The following is a 24,229-nucleotide window of genomic DNA, read 5'->3' as shown; positions in this document are numbered from 1 at the left end:
TAATATAATGTAATGTGGAGGCTGGTAGTATGGAGGCTGTCATATAATGTGGAGGCTGTGATGTAATGTTTAGGCCGTGATGTAATGTAGAGGCCGGTAATATGGAGTCTGTAATATAATGTGTAGGCCGGTAATTTAACATGGAGACTGTAATGTAGAGGCCATTAATACGGAGGCTGTAATATAACATGGAGGCTGGTAATATTTAGGCTGTAAAATAATGTGGAGGCTATAATCTAATGTAGAGGCTGTAATATGTTGTTGAGGTTGATAATATAATATGGAGGCTGTAATATAATTTGAGGGCTGTAATGTAATGCAGAAGCTGGTAATATGAAGGCTGTAATATAATGTAGAGGCTGTGATGTAATGTGGAGGCTGTTAGTATGGAGGCTGTAATGTAATGTTTAGGATGTGATGTAATGTAGAGGACGGTAATATGGAGTCTGTAATATAATGTGGAGGCTGGTAATGTAACACGGAGACTGTAATGTAGAGGATGGTAATACGGAGGCTGTAATATAATGTGGAGGCCGGTAATGTAACATGGAGGCTGTAATGTAATGTGGAGGCTGGTAATTTTTATGCTGTAATATAATGTGGAGGCTATAATGTAATGTAGAGGCTGTAATATGTTGTTGAGGTTGATAATATAATATGGAGGCTGTGATGTAATGTGGAGGCCATTAATATGGAGGCTGTAATATAATGTAGATGCTGTAAATATGGAGACTGTAATATAATGTTGAGGATGATAATATAGAGGCTGTGATGTAATGTGGAGACTATAATGTAATGTGGAGGCTTTAAATATGGAGGCTGTAATATAATGTTGAGGTTGATAATATAATATGGAGGCTGTAATATATTGTGGAAGCTGTAATATAATATGGAGGCTGTAATATCATGTGGAGGCTGGAATATAATGTGGAGGCTGTAATATTATATGTAGGCTGTAATGTAATGTGGAGGCTGTGATATTATGTGGAGCCTGGTAATGTAATGTAGAGGCTGGTAGTATGGAGGCTGTAATGTAATGTAGAGGCTGGTAATATGGAGGCTGTAATAGAAACATAGATGTAATATGGAGGCTGTAATATAAGGTGGAGGCTATAATGCAGAGGCTGTAATAGAATGTGGAGGCTGGTAGTATGGAGGCTGTAATGTAATGTTGAGGTTGATAATATAATATAAAGACTTTATTTTAATGTGAAGGATATGATGTAATTTACAGGCTGGTAATATGGAGGCTGGAAAATGAAAACCACCAGCACTTCTGAGCTCAGCCAATCAGAGCTGGAGGGCGGGGCCTGGAGTTCAGGAACAGCCCCGCCCCCAGAAAGGCCGCCTCTCCGTGCAGTTCTCCTTCAGGTCCGCCCATGCTCCATATAAAGGAGGGCTCTGGGCTGAGCAGTCACTGCTCTCTGCTCCTCACACCTAGAAGATGTCTGGTCGCGGTAAAGGAGGGAAAGGGCTCGGGAAAGGCGGCGCCAAGCGGCACAGGAAGGTGCTCCGTGATAACATCCAGGGCATCACCAAGCCTGCCATCCGCCGCCTAGCTCGCAGGGGAGGCGTCAAGCGCATCTCCGGCCTCATCTATGAGGAGACTCGCGGGGTGCTGAAGGTCTTCCTGGAGAACGTCATCCGGGACGCCGTCACCTACACCGAGCACGCCAAGAGGAAGACCGTCACCGCCATGGACGTGGTCTACGCGCTCAAGCGCCAGGGCCGCACTCTCTACGGCTTCGGGGGTTAATGCTGCCGCCTCCGTCCTCACAGCACAAAGGCTCTTCTTAGAGCCGCCCACATCTTCCCGGGGAGGAGCTACAATGCCACTGAGGGGTTAACACCGCCCGCACATCAGGAGATCAGCGGCGCCCTGTGCTCAGTACAGCCGGAGGTCTACATTACAGAAACCCCCCAATAATCTGTAAATCCTGAGCCCCGGGTGTTCTCCACCGCAGCTACGAGACGAGCTGTGCTCGGAGACTGAGGGGTTAATCCGTCCCGCCAATGAGCGGCGCTGGTACAGGTCACATGACCGGCTCCGCCTGTAAATCAGCAGCTCAACTATAGGCGAGAAATTCAAATGAGCGACGAGATCCTGAGCTCTCCCAGCCAATAGCAGAGCTCTGGACCCCGCAGCCGTTATGTGCCCGTAGGAGCCTCGTCCTCCTGCACTGAGCGGCCGCACAGCCTCTCTCCAGGGAGCGCCACACTGAGGAGGATGATGGGAGTAGTGATCGGGCATGGAGGAGGAGGGGAGCTTGTAGTGTAACTTCCGCTAGCGTTACCGCATCTCATCTAGCTGACAGGGAGGAAAACCGCAGCCACTGTGAGAACGGGGAGACCCGGGAGCAGCTCCGCTGGAGACAGGGTGGGGGCTCTGAGAAGAGCCTTTGGGTCCGGAGAGCGGGGGCGGCGCTCACTTGGCGCTGGTGTACTTGGTGACGGCCTTGGTGCCCTCGGAGACGGCGTGCTTGGCCAGCTCTCCGGGCAGCAGCAGGCGCACGGCGGTCTGGATCTCCCGGGAGGTGATGGTGGAGCGCTTGTTGTAGTGAGCCAGGCGGGAGGCTTCCCCTGCGATGCGCTCGAAGATGTCGTTGACGAAGGAGTTCATGATGCCCATGGCCTTGGAGGAGATGCCGGTGTCGGGGTGGACCTGCTTCAGCACCTTGTAGACGTAGATGGCATAGCTCTCCTTCCTGCTCTTCCTCCGCTTCTTGCCGTCCTTCTTCTGAACCTTGGTGACGGCTTTCTTGGAGCCCTTCTTGGGCGCTGGGGCGGACTTGGCTGGCTCGGGCATTCTGACTGAGGACAAAATCTCGTCTGTTCTCCTCCTGCCACCGCGGCGGTATTTATACACGGGCCATGCAAATGAGCTGCTGCTGACTGCGCGCCGATCTACTGGAGGAGAGGGTCACGTGGTGTCTCCACTTCTCCCAATTGGCAGCCTCACATCCATCCAGCTGAGCCGGGGGCGGAGCAAATAGAGGGGCGGGGCTCACATACATCCATTCAACAGAGCCGGGGGCGGAGCAAATAGAGGGGCGGGGCTCACATACATCCATTCAGCAGAGCCGGGGGCGGAGCAACAGGAGAGGCGTGGCTCACATCCATCCAGCTGAGACGGGGGCGGAGCAAATAGAGGGGCGGGGCTCACATCCATCCAGCTAAGCGGGGGACGGAGCAACAGGAGAGGCGTGGCTCACATACATCCATTCAGCATAGCCGGGGGCGGAGCAAATAGAGGGGCGGGGCTCACATACATCCATTCAGCGGAGCAACAGGAGAGGCGTGGCTCACATCCATCCATTCAGCAGATCCGGGGTCGGGGCAGCAAGATGGGAGGGGCTCACATCCATTCATAGAGCTGAGCCGGAGGGCGGAGCAGCAGGAGGGGTTGGGCTCATAGCCATCCATTCTGCTAAACCGGGGGGCGGAGCAGAACTCACATCCATCCATTCAGCTGAGCCGGGGGGGCGGAGCAGCAAGAAGGGAGGGGCGGGGCTCACATACATCCATCTATTCAGCAGAGCCGGGGGGCGGAGCAGCAAGAAGGGAGGGGCTCACATTCATTCAGCTGAGCAGGAGGGGTGGTGCTCACATCCATCCATTTAGATAAGCCGGGGGCGGGGCTAGCAGCTCTCTTCAGTCTATCAGGGCCTCGCTGCTCGGCTGATAACCGCCCCGCCCTCTGCTGGTAGTGATGCCGCCGCTGAGTGTACTGTGCGTGCAGGGGGGTCGTGCGCTCTATCCCTGGACACCAGCGCTGCAATGGAGCCGCTCTTCTCCGCACAGTGAATACGGGACTGTTCTCCCCTTCTCCGGTGGGTGGCGGGAGAAGGCGGCCACTGACCGGTTAATACTGAGCAGGCTATGGGGGCGGGGCTATAGAACTAGTACCATGGCTTTTGAAATTCCCGCTCAATTACCGTCCGGTAAGAATTCAGCAGCCGTGGACTAATCTGGATGGATGTGAGCCCCGCCCCTCCTGCTGTTCCGCCCCCCGGCTCAGTGAATGAATGAATAGATATGAGCCCCGCCCCTCCTGCTGTCTCCTCCCCTCCTGCTGTCTCCGCCCCCCGCTCTTCTCAGAGCCCCCACCTTCTCTAGGACGGAGCTGCCGCATTGTGTGAATACATGGAAGCCTCATGTCCGAGGCGGATTATTCCCTCATTATAGACCACTGATCGGGAGGATGGGGGGAGTAGTGATCGTATACTCGGGAGGATGAGGGGAGTAGTGATCGTATACTCGGGAGGATGAGGGGAGTAGTGATCAGACACTGAGGATGGGGGGAGTAGTGATCAGACAGTGAGGAGGATGAGGGGAGTAGTGATCAGACAGGGAGGAGGATGGGGGGAGTAATGATCGGCCAGAGAGCAGTTGGGCAATCAGCGCAGAGCAGGAGAAGGGGCGGAGCTATAGGACAAGTGCTTTGCAGTGATTGGCTGATCTCTGGCTTTTGAAATTCCCGCTCAATTACAGTCCGGTCAGAATCCAGCGGCCGTGGAGGAGCAGTCCATTACACACAGGGGACGACCCCTCTACAGCAGCAATGTCTGCCCGTACTGGCAGCAGGTCAGGAGCGGTAAGTGCCCCTGTGTGACGCCTCCTCCACAGCGGAGATCAGCGGCATCGCCAGCTCAGTCGTACAGACCATGTGGGGGGCTCTTAGAAGAGCCTTTGGTTCCGGGGGGCACAGCAGCAGAGCCGGGCTCACTTGCTCTTGGCCGACTTGGTGCTCTCGGTCTTCTTGGGCAGCAGCACGGCCTGGATGTTGGGCAGGACGCCTCCCTGGGCGATGGTGACGCCGCCCAGCAGCTTGTTGAGCTCCTCGTCGTTGCGCACGGCCAGCTGCAGGTGGCGGGGGATGATGCGGGTCTTCTTGTTGTCGCGGGCGGCATTGCCGGCCAGCTCCAGGATCTCGGCGGTGAGATACTCGAGCACAGCGGCCAAGTAGACGGGAGCGCCGGCGCCCACCCTCTGGGCGTAGTTGCCCTTGCGGAGGAGCCTGTGCACTCGGCCGACCGGGAACTGGAGCCCTGCCCGGGAGGAGCGGGTCTTGGCCTTAGCCCGGACTTTGCCTCCTTGTTTGCCGCGTCCAGACATCGTTCTCTACAGCAGAGCAAAAAAACAGCAAGGAAGACTCTGATGTGTGTGATCCGGAGGAGCCGCCTCCTGCCGCCTTTATAGGCTTCTGCTCCGCCCCCAGCGCCGCTCATTGGGTGGATTAGAAGCCTCCAACGGAGACAAGACTCGTGGAGAAGCCAATGAGCGGCGCTGGGCGTGGCTTATGACGCGCGTACAGGTCACATGACCGGCTCCTCCTGTAGATCAGCAGCTCATTTGCAGTTGGGGACTATAGGCGGGAAATTCAAATGAGCGACGAGATCCTGAGCTCTCCCAGCCAATAGGAGCAGAGCTCTGGACCCCGCAGCCGTTATGTGCCCGTAGGAGCGGAGCCTCGTCCTCCCGCCCTGCACTGAGCGGCCGCACAGCTCGCTGATCCGCAGCCATTCATAGCGGGAGCAGAGCTCAGCTGAAGTGTATAAGGGGAGCAGTGATCTGCCAGAGAGGAGGAGGATGAGGGGAGCAGTGATCTGCCAGAGAGGAGGATGAGGGGAGTAGTGATCTGCCAGAGAGGAGGATGAGGGGAGTAGTGATCTGCCAGAGAGGAGGATGAGGGGAGCAGTGATCTGCCAGAGAGGAGGATGAGGGGAGCAGTGATCTGCCAGAGAGGAGGATGAGGGGAGCAGTGATCTGCCAGAGAGGAGGATGAGGGGAGCAGTGATCTGCCAGAGAGGAGGATGAGGGGAGCAGTGATCTGCCAGAGAGGAGGATGAGGGGAGTAGTGATTGGGCAATAAGGAGAATGAGGGAAGTAGTTATATGGTATTGAGGATGATTAGGGGAGTAGTGATCTGCTATTAATGAGGGGAGTGGTGATTGGGCACTGGGGAGGATAAGGGGAGTAGTGGTAATATAATATGGAGGCTGCAATGTAATATTGAGGCTATTATGTAATGTGGAGGCTGTTATATAATGTTGAGGTTGATAATATAGAGGCTTTAATATAATGCGGAGGATATAATGTAATTTACAGGCTTGTAATGTGGAGGCTGAAAATATGGAGGCTGTAACATAATGTTTAAGCTGTGATGTAATGTAGAGGCCGGTAATACGGAGTCTGTAATATAATTTGGAGGCTGTAATGCAGAGGCTGGTAATATGAAGGCTGCAATATAATGTGGAGGCTGTAATGTAGAGGCTGTAATTATGTGGAAGCTGAAATTATGGAGGTTGTTACATAATGTTTATGCTGTGATGTAATGTAGATGACGGTAATATGGAGTCTGTAATATAATGTGGAGGATGTAATGTGGAGGCTGGTAATATAAAGGCTGCAATATAATATGGAGGCTATAATGTAATGTAGAGGCTGAAAATATGAAGGCTGTAATATAATGTTGAGATTGATAATACAAAATGGAGGCTGGTAGTAGGGAGGCTGTAATGTAGAGGCTGGTAATACGGAGGCTGTCAATTAATATGGAGGCTGTAACAATGTTTAAGCTGTGATGTAATGTAGAGGCCGCTAATATGGAGGCTGTAATATAATATGGAGGCTGTAATGTAGAGGCTAGTTATATGGAGGCTGTAATGTAATCTGGAGACTGAATATATGTAGGTTGTAACATAATGTTTAGGCTGTAATGTAGAGGACGGTAATATGGAGTCTGCAATATAATGTGGAGGCTGGTAATGTAATGCAGAGGCTGGTAATATGGCTGTGATGTAATGTGGAGGCTGGTAGTATGGAGGCTGTAATATAATGTAATGTGGAGGCCGGTAGTTTGGAGGCTGTAATATGGAGGCTGTAATATAATGTAATGTGGAGGCTGGTAGTATGGAGGCTGTAATGTAGAGGCTAGTAATATGGAGGCTGTCATATAATATGGAGGCGGTGGTGTAATATGGAGGCTGTAATGTAATGTTTAGGCCCTGATGTAATGTAGAGGCCAGTAATATGGAGTCAGTAATATATTGTGGAGGCCGGTAATTTAACATGGAGACTGTAATGTAGAGGCCATTAATACGGAGGCTGGTAATATTTAGGCTGTAAAAATAATGTGGAGGCTGTAATATAATGTAGAGGCTGTTAGTATGGAGGCTGTAATGTTTAGGATGTGATGTAAGAATTCAGCGGCCGTGGAGAAGCTCCGCCCCTGCCTCATCTGAATGGATGATGTGAGCCCCGCCCCTGCCTCATCTGAATGGATGGATGTGCGTCCTGCTGCTCCGCCCCCGGCTCAGTGAATGAATGGATGTGAGCCCCGCCCCTCCTGCTGCCCCGCCCACCGGCTCATCTGAATGAATATATATGAGCCCCGCCCCTCCTGCTGCTCCGCCCCCCGCTCTTCTCAGAGCCCTCACCTTCTCTAGGACGGAGCTGCCGCATTGTGTGAATACATGGAAGCCTCATGTCCGAGGCGGATTATTCCCTCATTATAGACCACTGATCGGGAGGATGAGGGGAGTAGTGATCGTATACTCGGGAGGATGAGGGGAGTAGTGATCGGCCAGAGAGAAGGGTGGGGGGAGTAGGGATCAGACAGTGAGGAGGATGGGGGGAGTAGTGATCAGACAGTGGGGAGTAGTGATCTGCTGATGGATGATGTGAGCCCCGCCTTGCGCTCTATCCCCGGACACCAGCGCAGAGAGAAGGGGGCGGAGCTACAGAACAAGTGCTTTACAGTGATTGGCTGTTCTCTGGCTTTTGAAATTCCCGCTCAATTACAGTCCGGTCAGAATTCAGCGGCCGTGGAGGAGCAGTCCATTACACACAGGGGCACTTGCCGCTCCTGACCTGCTGCCAGTACGGGCAGACATTGCTGCTGTAGAGGGTTCGTCCCCTGTGTGTAATGGACTGCTCCTCCACGGCCGCTGAGCGGGATTTTCAAAATCCAGAGATCAGCCAATCACTGTAACGTACTAGTATTAACCCGTCAGTGGCCGCCTTCTCCCGCTCCCCACGACCGTCCTACCGGAGAACAGTCCCGTAGTCACTGTGCGGAGAAGAGCGGCTCCATCGCTGCGCTGGTGTCCAGGGATAGAGCGCACGACCCCCCTGCACGCACAGTACACTCAGCGGCGGCATCACTACCAGCAGGGGGCGGGGCGGTTATCAGCCGAGCAGCGAGGCCCTGATAGACGGAAGAGAGCGGCGCTGACAGGGTTAACCCGCCCCCTATTCCTGCCCGCAGAGGAGCCGGAGCCCCCGCCCGCTGTGAGCGGAGAACGAGGGCAGAAGGGCGGAGTGGAGCTTGTCTGAGGAGGAGGCGGTGGGAAGAGACTGACCTCCCGCTTCATGTAGGAGGGGCTTATTACCTGAAGACACGCCTATCAGCTGGGACTGGCGGATAGGATGAGCTCCGCCTCTTGTGAACGATGATTGGTAACGGAAGTTTTGGCGGGCACATCATTGTACGAATAAACCAATAGGGATGTAGGGGTGTGGTTTACATGAGCCAATGAGGACGAGGCCGGGAGTATAAATGATCTGCACGGTCCGTTCCTCACCTCACTCTCTTGCTGTGTACAGATCTCTGCAGAGCCATGGCCAGAACCAAGCAGACAGCCCGTAAGTCCACCGGCGGGAAAGCTCCCCGCAAGCAGCTGGCCACTAAGGCCGCTAGGAAGAGCGCCCCCGCCACTGGCGGAGTCAAGAAGCCTCACCGCTACCGGCCCGGGACCGTCGCTCTCCGGGAGATCCGACGCTACCAGAAGTCCACCGAGCTGCTCATCCGGAAGCTGCCCTTCCAGCGCCTGGTGAGAGAGATCGCCCAGGACTTCAAGACCGACCTTCGCTTCCAGAGCTCGGCCGTCATGGCCCTGCAGGAGGCCAGCGAGGCTTACCTGGTCGGGCTCTTCGAGGACACCAACCTCTGCGCCATCCACGCCAAGCGGGTCACCATCATGCCCAAGGATATCCAGCTGGCCCGCAGGATCCGAGGGGAGAGGGCTTAGATCTGCGCCCCGCACCCAACAAAGGCTCTTCTCAGAGCCACCACCTCCTCCAGAGACGAGCTCCACTCCGCCCTTCATTCTCCACCTCTGCTCACAGGAGGCGGGTTAACCCTTTCAGCGCTCTAATTAGTGAGAGCAGTTCCTTTATTCTAAAAGCGCTCTCTGTATCTCCCCCGTCTATCAGGGACTCGCTGACCGTGACCGATTACCGCCTCCATCCTCCCTGCCCCCCGCCATCTGCACTCAGCGCTGCTGGGGGCGGGGCTATAGGACAAGTGCTTTACAGTGATTGGCTGATCTCCTGGCTTTTGAAATTCCCGCTCAATTACAGTGCGGGTAGAATTCAGCGGCCAAACCCTCTACAGCAGCAATGTCCGCCCGGACTCCCTGCTCTTCCCTTCCGTCTCTTCGTCACAGACGTCCCCGCATTCTCCGCCATGTCCTGAGCTCCAATCCTATCCCCGCCCCCGAGTGTCCGGTCTGTGGACCCATCCAGCCGCTCGTCCTTCACTACCTCCTCCTCAGTGTCCAATCACTACTCCCCCCATCCTCAGTGTCCAATCACTACTCCCCTCATCCTCCCGAGTATACGATCACTACTCCCCCCATCCTCCCGATCAGTGGTCTATAATGAGGGAATAATCCGCCTCGGACATGAGGCTTCCATGTATTCACACAATGCGGCAGCTCCGTCCTAGAGAAGGTGGGGGCTCTGAGAAGAGCGGGGGGGAGGGGAGGAGGGGAGGGGCTCATTTACATTCATTCAGCTATGCCAGGGGGCGGAACACCAAGAGAGGAGGGGCTCACATCATCCATTCAGCTGAGCCGGGGGCGGAGCTTGTCCACGGCCGCTGAATTCTAACCAGATGGTAATTGAGCGGGAATTTCAAAAGCCAAGGTGCTAGTTCTATAGCCCCGCCCCCATAGTCTGCTCAGTATTAACCCGGGGGCGGGGCGCAGTGAGGGGCGGTTATCAGCCGAGCAGCGAGGACCTGATAGACGGAAGAGAGCGGCGCTGACAGGGTTAACCCGCCCCCTATTCCTGCCCGCAGAGGAGCCGGAGCCCCCGCCCGCTGTGAGCGGAGAACGAGGGCAGAAGGGCGGAGTGGAGCTCGTCTGAGGAGGAGGTGGCGGCTCTGAGAAGAGCCTTTGGGGGAGAGGTGCGGGCGGCGCCGGTTACTTCTTGGCTTTCGCCGCTTTCTTAGCCGGACTCTTGGCAGCCTTGGGTTTGGTCGCCTTCTTAGCCGGACTCTTGGCAGCCTTGGGTTTGGCCGCCTTCTTAGCCGGACTCTTGGCCAGCTTCTTGGGGGCAGCCTTCGGCTTCTTGGGGCTCTTGGCTGCTTTCTTGGCCGCGGCTGGTTTCTTCGCCTTTTTCGGGCTCTTGGCCGAAGCCTTCTTGGGCTTCTTCGGGGATTTAGCGGGTTTCTTGGCCGCAGTAGCTGCAGGTTTCTTGGCCGCCGCCGGCTTCTTCTTCTTGGCCGCCGCCTTGTCCTTGGTCTCCTGCTGCTTCTTGTTGAGCTTGAAGGAGCCGGAGGCGCCGCTGCCCTTCACCTGGGTGAGGGTCCCCTTGGTGACCAGAGCCCTGATGGCCACCTTGATGCGGCTATTGTTCTTCTCTACATCGCATCCTCCGGCAGCCAGAGCCTTCTTCAGGGCGGCCAGAGACACCCCGCTGCGCTCCTTGGAGGCGGACACGGCTGTGACCAGGAGCTCGGACACGCTGGGACCGGACGGCTTCTTGCTTTTCTTGGCGCCCCCTGCCGCGGCGGATTTCCTCGGCTGCTTCTTGGACTTGGCGGCCGCTTCGGCGGGAGGAGGAGGAGCGGCGGCTGCTGGCGCGGTCTCTGCCATCGTGTGAGACGTGGGGAGAAAACACAGAGACTTCTCCTGGAGAAAACACTGAGGCCGGAGCCGGGGCCGCCTCTTATATGTGGAGCGCTGCGCAGTGATTGGCTGCCGAGCTCCGCCCTCCTGCGCGTCTATTGGCTGACACTGGACACAGGCCCCGCCTTCACCCCTCTCAGCCCGGCTGCAGCTCCGCTCTCCCCTTGTGCTTCCCTGCCCGGGAGAAGAGCCCTTTAGCGGCTAGAACCGGACAGGAGAGGCCGCCTTCTCCGCGCCTTCCTCCTCCCGGACATCCCTCCTCACCGTGTGTCGCCGTCTGTGGCGGAGGAGGCCGGAGCAGGCCCCGGGATCTCCGCCACAGTCCTCCCGCTCTGCCTGCCGTTCTGCACATCCGGCTGGATCCGGCCCGATGGCTCCGCTGCGGGGGCTCGTTCCCTCTCTTCCCGGCCCTCGTCCCCATCCCAGGGCTCTTTCCCACAAGGTGGGGCCGCAGGAAGCTGCTTGGACGCTGCGGGGAGGAGCTGGAGCCGCGGAGAGCCCGGGAGGGTAACACAGGCGGCGTCCTCCGCTCCCTGCCGGCTCCAGTGCTCCGTGTCCCCGCACATTCCCCGCCGCAGTGATGCCGCCTCATGTGTGTACAGGGCTCTCAGGGGGCAGAGATGCGTCTTGTGGTCAGGGCTCCGCAGATGACAGAGGACTTCTCTCCTGGGCTCCTGGCTGCAGCAGAGGGGGTGCCGGTACAATGGGGCAGAGTATGGCCCGCCCCCCAGAAGTGTGGACCCCGCTTTACTGACCCCCGGAAACATTCTGGGGAGTAAGAAAAGTAGAGAGAACTGCCCCTATAATCCCCCTCATTGCACCTCCGTAATCTCAGTACAATACGGCAAAGTATAGTATATTATAGTACAGTATAGTATAGTACAGTATATTATAGTACAGTATATAATAGTATAGTATAGTGCAGTATATTATAGTACAGTATATAATAGTATAGTATAGTGCAGTATATTATAGTATAGTACAGTATATTATAGTATAGTACAGTATATTATAGTATAGTACAGTATAGTATAGTACAGTATATTATAGTATATAATAGTACAGTATATTATAGTATAGTACAGTATATTATAGTATAGTATAGGACAGTATAGTACAGTATATTATAGTATAGTGTAGTAGAGCACAGTATAGTATAGTACAGTATATTATAGTACTGTACAGTATAGGACAGTATAGTATAGGATAGTATATTATAGTATAGGACAGTATATTATAGTATAGTGCAGCACAGTATAGTATATAATAGTACAGTATATTATAGTATAGTACATTATAGTATAGTACAGTATATTATAGTACTGCCTAGTATAGTACAGTATATTATAGTATATTATAGTATATTATAGGACAGTATAGTACAGTATATTATAGTATAGTACAGTATAGTATAATACAGTACAGCACAGTATAGTACAGTATATTATAGTACAGTATAGTATATTATAGTACAGTATAGTATATTATAGTATATTATAGTTTAGTGCAGTATATTATAGTACAGTATATTATAGTACAGTATAGGACAGTATAGTACAGTATATTATAGTTTAGTGCAGTATATTATAGTACAGTATAGTATATTATAGTACAGTATATTATAGTATAGTGCAGTATATTATAGTACAGTATATTATAGTATAGTACAGCACAGTATATTATAGTATAGTGCAGTATATTATAGTATAGTACAGCACAGTATAGTATATTATAGTATAGTGCAGTATAGTATATTATAGTATAGTACAGCACAGTATAGTATATTATAGTATAGTGCAGTATAGTACAGTATATTATAGTATAGTACAGTATAGTATAATACAGTACAGCACAGTATAGTACAGTATATTATAGTACAGTATATTATAGTATATTATAGTACAGTATAGTATAGTACAGTATATTATAGTTTAGTGCAGTATATTATAGTATAGTATATTATAGTACAGTATATTATAGTATAGTGCAGTATATTATAGTACTGTACAGTATAGTATATTATAGTATAGGATAGTATATTATAGTATAGTACAGTATAGTATAATACAGTACAGCACAGTATAGTACAGTATATTATAGTATAGTACAGTATATTATAGTACAGTATAGTATATTATAGTATATTATAGTTTAGTGCAGTATATTATAGTACAGTATATTATAGTATATTATAGTACAGTATATTATAGTATATTATAGTACAGTATAGGACAGTATAGTATAGTACAGTATATTATAGTTTAGTGCAGTATATTATAGTACAGTATAGTATATTATAGTACAGTATATTATAGTATAGTGCAGTATATTATAGTACAGTATATTATAGTATAGTACAGCACAGTATATTATAGTATAGTGCAGTATATTATAGTATAGTACAGCACAGTATAGTATATTATAGTATAGTGCAGTATAGTATATTATAGTATAGTACAGCACAGTATAGTATATTATAGTATAGTGCAGTATAGTACAGTATATTATAGTATAGTATAATACAGTACAGCACAGTATAGTATAGTACAGTATATTATAGTACAGTATAGTATATTATAGTACAGTATAGTATATTATAGTTTAGTGCAGTATAGTATAGTATATTATAGTATATTATAGGACAGTATAGTACAGTATATTATAGTATAGTACAGTATAGTATAATACAGTACAGCACAGTATAGTACAGTATATTATAGTATAGTACAGTATATTATAGTACAGTATAGTATATTATAGTACAGTATAGTATATTATAGTATATTATAGTTTAGTGCAGTATATTATAGTACAGTATATTATAGTACAGTATAGGACAGTATAGTATAGTACAGTATATTATAGTTTAGTGCAGTATATTATAGTACAGTATAGTATATTATAGTACAGTATATTATAGTATAGTGCAGTATATTATAGTACAGTATATTATAGTATAGTACAGCACAGTATATTATAGTATAGTGCAGTATATTATAGTATAGTACAGCACAGTATAGTATATTATAGTATAGTGCAGTATAGTATATTATAGTATAGTACAGCACAGTATAGTATATTATAGTATAGTGCAGTATAGTACAGTATATTATAGTATAGTACAGTATAGTATAATACAGTACAGCACAGTATAGTACAGTATATTATAGTACAGTATAGTATATTATAGTACAGTATAGTATATTATAGTATATTATAGTTTAGTGCAGTATATTATAGTACAGTATATTATAGTATATTATAGTACAGTATAGGACAGTATAGTATAGTACAGTATATTATAGTTTAGTGCAGTATATTATAGTACAGTATAGTATATTATAGTACAGTATATTATAGTATAGTGCAGTATATTATAGTACAGTATATTATAGTATAGTACATTATTGTATAGTACATTATATTATAGTATAGTACAGTATAATATATTATAGTACAGTATAGTACAGTATATTATAGTATAGTACAGCACAGTATAGTATAGTATAGTACAGTATATTATACTATAGTACAGTATATTATAGCACAGTATAGTATAGTACAGTATATTATAGTATAGTACAGTATAGTATAGTACAGTATAGTATAGTACAGTATATTATAGTACAGTATAGTACAGCACAGTATAGTACAGTATATTATAGTATAGTACAGCACAGTATAGTATAGTACAGTATATTATAGTATAGTACAGTTTATTATAGTACAGTATAGTATATTATAGTACAGTATAGTATATTATAGTATATTATAGTTTAGTGCAGTATATTATAGTACAGTATATTATAGTATATTATAGTACAGTATAGGACAGTATAGTATAGTACAGTATATTATAGTTTAGTGCAGTATATTATAGTACAGTATAGTATATTATAGTACAGTATATTATAGTATAGTGCAGTATATTATAGTACAGTATATTATAGTATAGTACAGCACAGTATATTATAGTATAGTGCAGTATATTATAGTATAGTACAGCACAGTATAGTATATTATAGTATAGTGCAGTATAGTATATTATAGTATAGTACAGCACAGTATAGTATATTATAGTATAGTGCAGTATAGTACAGTATATTATAGTATAGTACAGTATAGTATAATACAGTACAGCACAGTATAGTACAGTATATTATAGTATAGTACAGTATATTATAGTACAGTATAGTATATTATAGTACAGTATAGTATATTATAGTATATTATAGTTTAGTGCAGTATATTATAGTATAGTATATTATAGTACAGTATAGGACAGTATAGTATAGTACAGTATATTATAGTTTAGTGCAGTATATTATAGTACAGTATAGTATATTATAGTACAGTATATTATAGTATAGTGCAGTATATTATAGTACAGTATATTATAGTATAGTACATTATAGTATAGTACATTATATTATAGTATAGTACAGTATAATATATTATAGTACAGTATATTATAGTATAGTACAGCACAGTATAGTATAGTATAGTACAGTATATTATACTATAGTACAGTATATTATAGTACAGTATAGTACAGCATAGCACAGTATAGTATAGTACAGTATATTATAGTATAGTACAGTATAGTATAGTACAGTATAGTATAGTACAGTATATTATAGTACAGTATAGTACAGCACAGTATAGTACAGTATATTATAGTATAGTACAGCACAGTATAGTATAGTACAGTATATTATAGTATAGTACAGTTTATTATATTATAGTATATTATAGTATAGTACAGCACAGTATAGTATAGTACAGTATATTATAGTACAGGATAGTATATCATAGTACAGTATAGTATATTACAGTATATTATAGTACAGGATAGTATAGTACATTATAGTACAGCACAGTTTAGTACAGTAAATTATATTATAGTAAAGCACAGTATAGTATATAATAGTACAGTATATTATAGTACAGTATAGTACAGTATATTATAGTACAGTATAGGATAGTATAGCACAGTATAGTATAGTACAGTATATTATAGTACAGGATAGTATAGTACAGTATATTATAGTACAGCACAGTATAGTATAGTACAGTATATTATAGTACATTATAGTACAGCACAGTATAGTACAGTATACTATAGTACAGTAGAGTACAGTATATTATAGTTTATTACAGTATATTATAGTACAGTATAATACAGCACAGTACAGTATAGTATATTATAGTATAGTACAGTATAGTACAGCACAGTATATTATAGTACAGCATCATATAGTATAGTATAGCACAGTATAGTACAGCATAGTACAGTATATTATAGTATAGTACAGCACATTATAGTATAGCATAGTATAGTACAGTATATTAAAGTACAGTATAGTACAGCACATCATAGTATAGTACAGTATAGTATATTACAGCATAGTATAGTACAGTATATTATAGTACAGTATAGTATAGTACAGCACAGTATGGTACAGTATAGTACAGCACAGTATAGTATAGTACAGTAAATTATAGTACAGTACAGCATAGTACAGTATATTATAGTACAGCACAGTATAGTACAGTATAGTATAGCACAGTATAGTATAGTACAGTATAGTACAGCACAGTATAGTACAGCATAGTATAGTACAGTATAGCACAGCATCGTATAGTACAGTATATTATATTACAGTATAGTACAGCACAGTATATTATAGTACAGTATATTATAGTACAGCATAGTATAGTGCAGTATAGTACAGCACATTATAGTACAGTATATTACAGCACAGTATAGTACAGCACAGTATAGTGCAGCACAGCATAGTATAGTACAGTATAGTACAGCACAGTATAGTACAGTACAGCACAGTATAGTACAGTATATTATAGCACAGTATAATACAGCACAGTATAGTACAGCACAGTATAGTACAGCATAGTATAGTACAGCATAGTATAGTACAGCACAGTATAGTACAGCATAGTATAGTACAGCACAGTATAGCACAGTATAGTACAGCACAGTACAGCACAGTATAGTACAGTATAGTACAGCACAGTATATTATAGTACAGCACAGTATAGTATAGTACAGTATATTATAGTACAGCACAGTATAGTATAGTACAGTATATTATAGTACAGTATAGTACAGCACAGTATAGTACAGTATAGTACAGCACAGTATAGTACAGCACAGTATAGTACAGTATATTATAGTACAGTATATTATAGTACAGCACAGTATAGTATATTACAGTATATAGTACAGCACAGTATAGTATAGTACAGTATATTATAGTACAGCATAGTATAGTACAGTATAGAACAGCACGGTATAGTACAGCACAGTATAGTATAGTACAGAACAGTATAGCACAGTATAGTACAGCACAGTATAGTATAGTACAGCACAGTATAGTATAGCACAGCATAGTACAGCACAGTATAGTGCAGCATAGTACAGTAAAGCACAGTATAGTATAGCACAGTTTAGTATAGTATAGTACAGTATAGTACAGCATAGTATAGCACAGCATAGTATAGTACAGCACAGTATAGTACAGCACAGCATAGTATAGTTCAGCACAGTATAGTACAGCATAGTATAGTACAGAATAGTACAGTATAGTATAGTACAGCATAGTATAGTACAGCACAGTACAGTACAGCATAGTATAGTACAGCATAGTATAGTACAGCACAGTACAGTACAGCATAGTACAGTAAAGCACAGTATAGTATAGCACAGTATAGTATAGTATAGTACAGTATAGTACAGCATAGTATAGCACAGCATAGTATAGTACAATATAGTACAGCACAGTATAGTACAGCATAGTATAGTACAGCACAGTATAGTACAGCACAGCATAGTATAGTACAGCACAGTATAGTACAGCATAGTATAGTACAGAATAGTACAGTATAGTACAGCATAGTATAGTACAGCACAGTATAGTACAGCATAGTATAGTACAGAATAGTACAGTATAGTACAGCATAGTATAGTACAGCACAGTACAGTACAGCATAGTATAGTACAGCACAGTACAGTACAGCACAGTATAGTATAGTATAGTACAGCACAGCATATTATAGTACAGTACAGTATAGTACAGCACAGTATAGTACAGTATAGTACAGCATAGTATAGTACAGTATAGCACAGTATAGTACAGCACAGTACAGCATAGTATAGTACAGTATTGTACAGTACAGCATAGTATAGTACAGTATAGTATAGTACAGCACAGTATATTATAGTACAGTACAGCACAGCATAGTATAGTACAGCACAGTACAGTACAGCATAGTATAGTACAGTATAGTATAGTACAGCACAGTATAGTACAGCATAGTATAGTACAGAATAGTACAGTATAGTACAGCATAGTATAGTACAGCATAGTATAGTACAGCACAGTACAGTACAGCACAGTATAGTATAGTATAGTATAGTATAGTACAGCACAGCATATTATAGTACAGTACAGTATAGTACAGCACAGTACAGTACAGCACAGTATATTATAGTACAGTATAGTATAGTATAGTACAGCACAGCATATTATAGTACAGTACAGTATAGTACAGTACAGTATAGTACAGCACAGTATAGTATAGTACAGCATAGTATAGTACAGTATAGCACAGTATAGTACAGCACAGTACAGCATAGTATAGTACAGAATAGTATTGTAACGGATCTCCTAGCACCCCGACTGGGTACCTCCGTTGATGGATGCTCCTAGTGCTTCCCGAGGGCTCCACATAATAAATGGAATAGGACAGCACCACTTCCTGGAACACATAGTCCGTGGTATGGCGGCGGTGCTCGTGGCGTCAGCTCCCGGCCTCAGGGACCCCTCAAACGTAGAAAAAACTTCAGAAAAGTCGCGGCCCTCTTGTTCTTGAATCAAAGCTTAGCGTTTAATCACACTGAAAGGATACAGCAACGTCTGGACACACAGGTCTTTCTCAGCTACATGTGGTTTACAAGTGAAGCTCAATACTTATATAGGTGTAACATTCAATCCGGATTGGTTGAGGGGTTGTCCCCCAGAAAGGTCACATCCCCCCCCTTACATATTCACCCAATCGTGTTCTAAAGTGATAATAACATTCAGTGATAAAACAGCATAACAATCTCAGTGTGTATATAAAATCGCTAATTTCTAACGATAATTTGTTTTCCCTTAGTCCTAACAGTGGCACAGATGGGGTATTCTGCCCCTGTGGACTGGTTAGGACAGGTGGAAGTTTTAATGAAATAATAAAAAACTGACATATACACACCCTCCCTGCCCCCAATAAAGAGGGGAGTGACCCTCCGGACATCGTGTAATTACAAGTAGACAAAAATAACCACAATTACTAAAAAAGGGGGGGAAATTTGTGTGCCACTGTTAGGACTAAGGGAAAACAAATCATCGTTAGAAATTGACGATTCCCTTACGTCCTAACCAGTGGCACAGATGGGGATTTAGCAAGTAGAAACCCCCATGGGAGGGTCCTCATGCCTGGCGGAAGATAACACTGTCCGGCCAAATGAGGAATAACTATGTATTCTAGCATCCACTCTATAGTGTGAGATAAAAGTGGAGTGAGAACTCCAAGAAGCTGACTTACAGATCGCGTCCAATGGGATCGAGCTTCTCTCTGCAAAAGAAGTGGCCACTGCTTGAGTAGAGTGGGCCCTTACAAATTCAGGGGGCTTCGAGCCCTGAGACATATAAGACTCCCGAATTGCCTCTTTAATCCAGCGACTGATGGAGGGCTTAGAGGCTTTCCTCCCCTTATGGGTACCGGAAAAAAGGATAAGGAGGTTTTCATCCTTCCTAAATACCTTGGAGCGTTCCAGGTAAATCCTAAGACATCTCGAAATGTCGAGGGTATGGAGCCCTCTTTCCTCAGAGGAGGGGGGTGGAGCCAACGTTGGCAGGGAGATCACCTGGTTAATATTGTCAAAGGAAGGAACCTTTGGGATGAAAGTAGGCAAAAATTTGAGAAGTACCCGATCCTGCAGGAACTTTGTATAAGGCTCAAAGGCAGAAAAAGCCTGGAGTTCCCCAACTCGCTTTGCAGAGGTAACGGCCAACAAGAAGGTGATCTTCCAGGTCAGGAACTTGAATCCCGCTTCCTCTAGGGGCTCAAAGGGGGGAGATGATAACCCCCTGAGCACGACCGATAAATCCCAAACAGGGATAGGTCTGATTACTGTAGGCTTTAATCTTGAGGCTCCCTTCAGGAATCTCTTGATAAGGGGGTCTTGAGAAATAGCTCTGTTGAGACAAGCAGAGATTGCTTAAATCTGCACTTTAAGGGTAGCTGGTGATAGCCCCCTGTCCAGACCGTCTTGAAGAAATTGGAGAATTATCGGGATGGAAGCTTCAGCGGATGTTTGCTGATGCCTTGTACACCAGGATGAAAAGATCTTCCAGATTCTGGAGTAGGCCTTATTGGTAGCTTCTGATCTGGAGTGCTCTAAGGTTCTCAAGACAGACCCTGATAGCCCTTCTATCCTTGGAAGGGACTGGTCAACCTCCAGGCCGTAAGGTTGAACATTTGAAGATTTGAGGAGATCTGGGTGTCCCCCGACACCAGTACTCTCTCTGGGGGAAGCCTCAGAAATTGACCCCGACTCATCTGTAAGAGTTGGGTAAACCAAGCTCTTTTCGGCCAGTATGGGATAATGGAGATAACTGACGCTTGGTCCTGCCTGATTTTCATCAAGACCCTAGGTATCAAGGAAATTGGAGGGAAGATGTAGGCCAGCCTGAACCTCCATGGGATTGACAGAGCATCTATAGCCACCGGGTTGTCCTCCCTGTAAAGGGAGAAATACCTCTCCACCTTGGTGTTGAACCTCGTTGCCATGAGATCGATCTCTGGCATGCCCCACCTGAGCGTTATCTCCTTGAAGACCTCTGGATGAAGTGACCATTCTCCGGTTGGAAGACCTCGGCTCAGGCGATCCGCAATCACATTGAGGTTCAGTTCTGCCCAATCCAATATCACCCCTATCTGTCTCAGGAGACTTTGTGACCTCGTGCCTCCCTGCTTGTTGATATACAGCACAGCGGTCATGCTGTCTGATTGTACCTTCACTGCCTTCCCTCGAATGAAGGGAGCAAAATTAAAAAGAGCTAGTCTGATTGCTCTGATCTCCAGGAGATTTGATGACAATAACCTCTCCTGAGGTGTCCAAGTTCCCTGGACTGTCATGTCCTGAAGATGCGCACCCATCCTACTAGGGATGCGTCTGAAGTAAGTATGATCCAAGAGGGCTGGATCAGGGACTTGCCGTCCTTGAGGTGGGACCACCACCTTAGAGAGGATCGGACTTTGTAAGGCAGGGAGAGCACGGAATTGAGTCCCACTGGACTGTGATTCCACTTGGCTAGTACTTCCGACTGGAGCGGACGTAGTTGCCATAATGCCCAAGGTACCGCCTGAGCGGTTGAAGACATTAGTCCCAACATTTTCATCCATGTTCGAATCGTTACCTGTTTTGGTACAGAAAGAGAACGGGTTGCACGGATTGCCTTCTTTCGGGAGTGAGATGAATCGTCATCCTGACTGAATCCACCAGGAACCCCAGGAACCTTACCGAGGTGGCTGGTTGAAGTTAGGATTTGTCCCAATTGATTATCCATCCCAACAGATGCAGGAATGTGACAGCCTGTTGGATGTGTTGGGACAGGATCGCTTGGGAAGGAGCTCTGAGGAGCCAGTCGTCCAGGTATGGAACTATACTCAGGCCCTGAAGCCTTAGCGCGGCCACCACAGAGACCACCACTTTGGTGAAAGTGTGTGGGGCTGAAGAAATCCCAAACGGGAGGGCCAGAAACTGAAAATGTTTTAGGACCCCCCCAATGTTTACCGCGATCCTTAAGAATCTTCTGGACCCAGGATGGATGGGAATATGGAGATAAGCATCCTTGAGGTCTAAGGTTGCCAAGAAATCTCCCGGCATAAGAAGATTGGTCACCGACTGGATAGTTTCCATACGGAACTTCTTTTGTTTTATGAAACGGTTAAAGAACCTCAAATCTCTAATCATCCTCCAACCTCCGGTATTCTTGGGTACCAGGAAAACTGGGGAGTAGATACCTGTTCCCCTCTCTTGGAGAGGAACCTCTTCTAAGGCCCCCTTCTGGAAGTATTCTAGCACGTAATTTTCTAGAATCTTTTGCTTGTTGCTGGGAAGAAGCCTTGTTTGGACGAACTTGTCCGGAGGCGGACTGCTCAAGTCCACAAGGTAGCCCTGAGAAATTACACGCAGGACCCAACTGTCCTGGATATGATCCTGCCAACAAGGTAGAAAGTGCTGTAGGCGACCGCCTACGGGAATGTGGGGAGAAGGGAGCCTGGGATTTCCAGTCAGACCGGCTAAATACCAAGAGCCTCGAGGAGGCCCGCAATCAGAGCACCGAGGACTTCTTGGGGGGTCTAGAACCCGAGAGGATTTTCCTCCTCTACGGGAGCCCCAATTCCTCTGGGCTCTGGGTTGAGGTTCCGCCCTGGAACCAAACCCCTTGCCCCGACCACGAAAGGACAGCTGGGGAAGGGACTTGCCCTTCTTGTCTGACAGCCCTTCCATTATTTGGTCAAGCTCTGCACCAAAGAGTTTGCCGGGTTCATATGCCATGGCACAAAGATTGTGCTTTGAGGTCGTATCGGCCTTCCAAGGTTTCAACCAAAGCGGACGCCTGCCCGCGGTTGAGAGAGCCATGGACTTAGATGCCAGCTTCAACTGTTGTGGAGCTGCGTCACACAGGAAGTCTATGGCAAGGCTGGCCGTCTTACATGAGGCCAGAATGTCGTCCCTAGAGACCCCCTGGTCTAGGTCAGACTGAATCTGGGTGAATCTTGTTTTCAGAAAAGTCGCCACTTCAGACGAAGAAATCGCAACCGAGGCCGAGGCTGAGGAATAAGCGCGCCTAAGGGCGCAATCCGCCTTCCGATCCATTGGGTCTTGCAAACTTGACCCGTCGTCTGATGGGATCAGGGTCCTTCTCGATAGTTTTGCAATCGCCATGTCCACCTTGGGGACAGGCCCCCAGGAAGATACTTGATCTTCTTTGACCAGAAACACTGCCTTGAATCTTTTGGTCAACACTGGACCCTTCTCCGGCTTTCTCCATTCCGTCTTCATCAGAGACAGGAGAGAACCATCTGCTTTAAAGGCCCTAGGCCCCCTAGAGGCAGAGGATGAGGCTTCCCCCAGATCAACGTCCTGGTCCCCCGACCGGACGGATTTTAGTAGCCGCTGGGCTTTCTCCAGCGGAAAAAAATATGAAAACCCGTCCTCCTCATCCGAGGAGGAAGAGGCTGAACCGTCTCTCGCCTCCTGACACCCCGATACCTCCATCGCCCGATGGGGGGAGGAGGGACAATGGCGTTTAGAAACCAGGGTATTCTTCAGCTCTTGTATGGAGGCGTTCACCTGGTTCATATTGGTCTCCATATAGCCCTTTACCCAATCGACAACGTCGTGGACCGATGGCTCCAGCTGGGGGAGTGTCTTGGCCCTACAGGGTGGGCACCCGGAAAAATCCTAGGAGTCCTCCAGCACGATCTGGCAGTCATGGCACTGCAGGTGACGTCTCTTGCCAGCGGACTTCCTGCTGGGCTCTCGCTCACCGTCCCCGGTAGAAGACATGGCTGAAAAACAGAAGAGATATGAATTTAAGCATAATTCAAGAAAAAAAGACCTTTAATCGCATGCTTCAGGATCTTTACCCAGAAGATCCTAGCAAGCTCTATTATAAAGGAAAAGTTTTTTCAGCAATACGAGGTTTGCACGCAAACAACTCTAGCACCAACCACACGACTCAAGGTTAACAGAAAACTGCGCTCCAGGAGACTGAACCTGGAGCCTGACCATGTTTAAATAGGGTGTTTGGGCGCCAAAAGGAAGCCCCGCCCACAAAGGGGCGGGGTAAACCTCTAAAGCCTATTCCTTAGATCTGAGTAAAAAAAAAAAAAAACATCCTCTGGAACCCAGAGAGGGACCACTGAATCATATAAAGGCACCCAACAGCCCTAAACAGAGAAATACTGACGTCACTTCCGCAAGATGGCGGCACCCAGCAGAACATGCGGGACGCTGCTACCGCCGCTTCAGACCCCGAATGAGGTAAGACTGAACTCCAGCTAAGGAATCCTAGATCTCAGGCGGCGTAGGAGGAGCGGAACCCGCTCCCAGAGGGGAAAAAATAAAAAAACACTCTCTCCACCGAAGGGATGGAGGAGTGAACCACCCGTCCTGCCTTGTCCGCAGGACAGAAAAAAACACGATGTCCGGAGGGTCACTCCCCTCTTTATTGGGG

General features: G+C 46.6%; 3 protein-coding genes across 4 annotated transcripts in view; 1 reads left to right on the top strand and 2 right to left on the bottom strand.

Moving 5' to 3' along the window:
- The first annotated feature begins 812 nt into the window (after positions 1–812).
- Positions 813–24,229, top strand: part of LOC120990668 — an 83,199-nt gene continuing 59,782 nt past the window's right edge. Inside the window, exons 1-5 of the mRNA XM_040419581.1 lie at positions 813–870; positions 1,216–1,751; positions 2,309–2,403; positions 4,492–5,161; positions 8,608–8,963. Coding sequence (XP_040275515.1) covers positions 1,445–1,751; positions 2,309–2,403; positions 4,492–5,161; positions 8,608–8,963 — 1,428 coding nt within the window. The 5' untranslated portion in view covers positions 813–870; positions 1,216–1,444. The remainder of the gene's footprint in view (positions 871–1,215; positions 1,752–2,308; positions 2,404–4,491; positions 5,162–8,607; positions 8,964–24,229) is intronic.
- On the bottom strand, positions 2,285–2,983 carry LOC120986738 (histone H2B 1.1). Its single transcript, XM_040415452.1, has one exon. The coding sequence runs from the start codon at positions 2,804–2,806 to the stop codon at positions 2,426–2,428; it is 381 nt and encodes a 126-aa protein (XP_040271386.1). The 5' UTR covers positions 2,807–2,983; the 3' UTR covers positions 2,285–2,425.
- On the bottom strand, positions 10,209–10,883 carry LOC120986736 (histone H1B-like). Of its 2 annotated transcripts, XM_040415449.1 has the most exons (2): positions 10,860–10,883; positions 10,209–10,814 (listed from the first exon to the last, which is right to left on the bottom strand). In XM_040415449.1, the coding sequence occupies exons 1-2, from the start codon at positions 10,881–10,883 to the stop codon at positions 10,209–10,211; spliced, it is 630 nt and encodes a 209-aa protein (XP_040271383.1). The 2 variants fall into 2 exon arrangements, with proteins under 2 accessions (XP_040271383.1, XP_040271382.1); XM_040415448.1 differs by having other exon boundaries at positions 10,209–10,883.

The sequence above is a fragment of the Bufo bufo genome, chromosome 1, assembly GCF_905171765.1.
Source record: "Bufo bufo chromosome 1, aBufBuf1.1, whole genome shotgun sequence".
In the NCBI taxonomy this organism is placed as follows: Eukaryota; Metazoa; Chordata; class Amphibia; order Anura; family Bufonidae; genus Bufo; species Bufo bufo.
The sequence above is the reverse complement of the archived record's forward strand: the minus strand, read 5'-3'. Positions and strand labels throughout refer to the sequence as shown.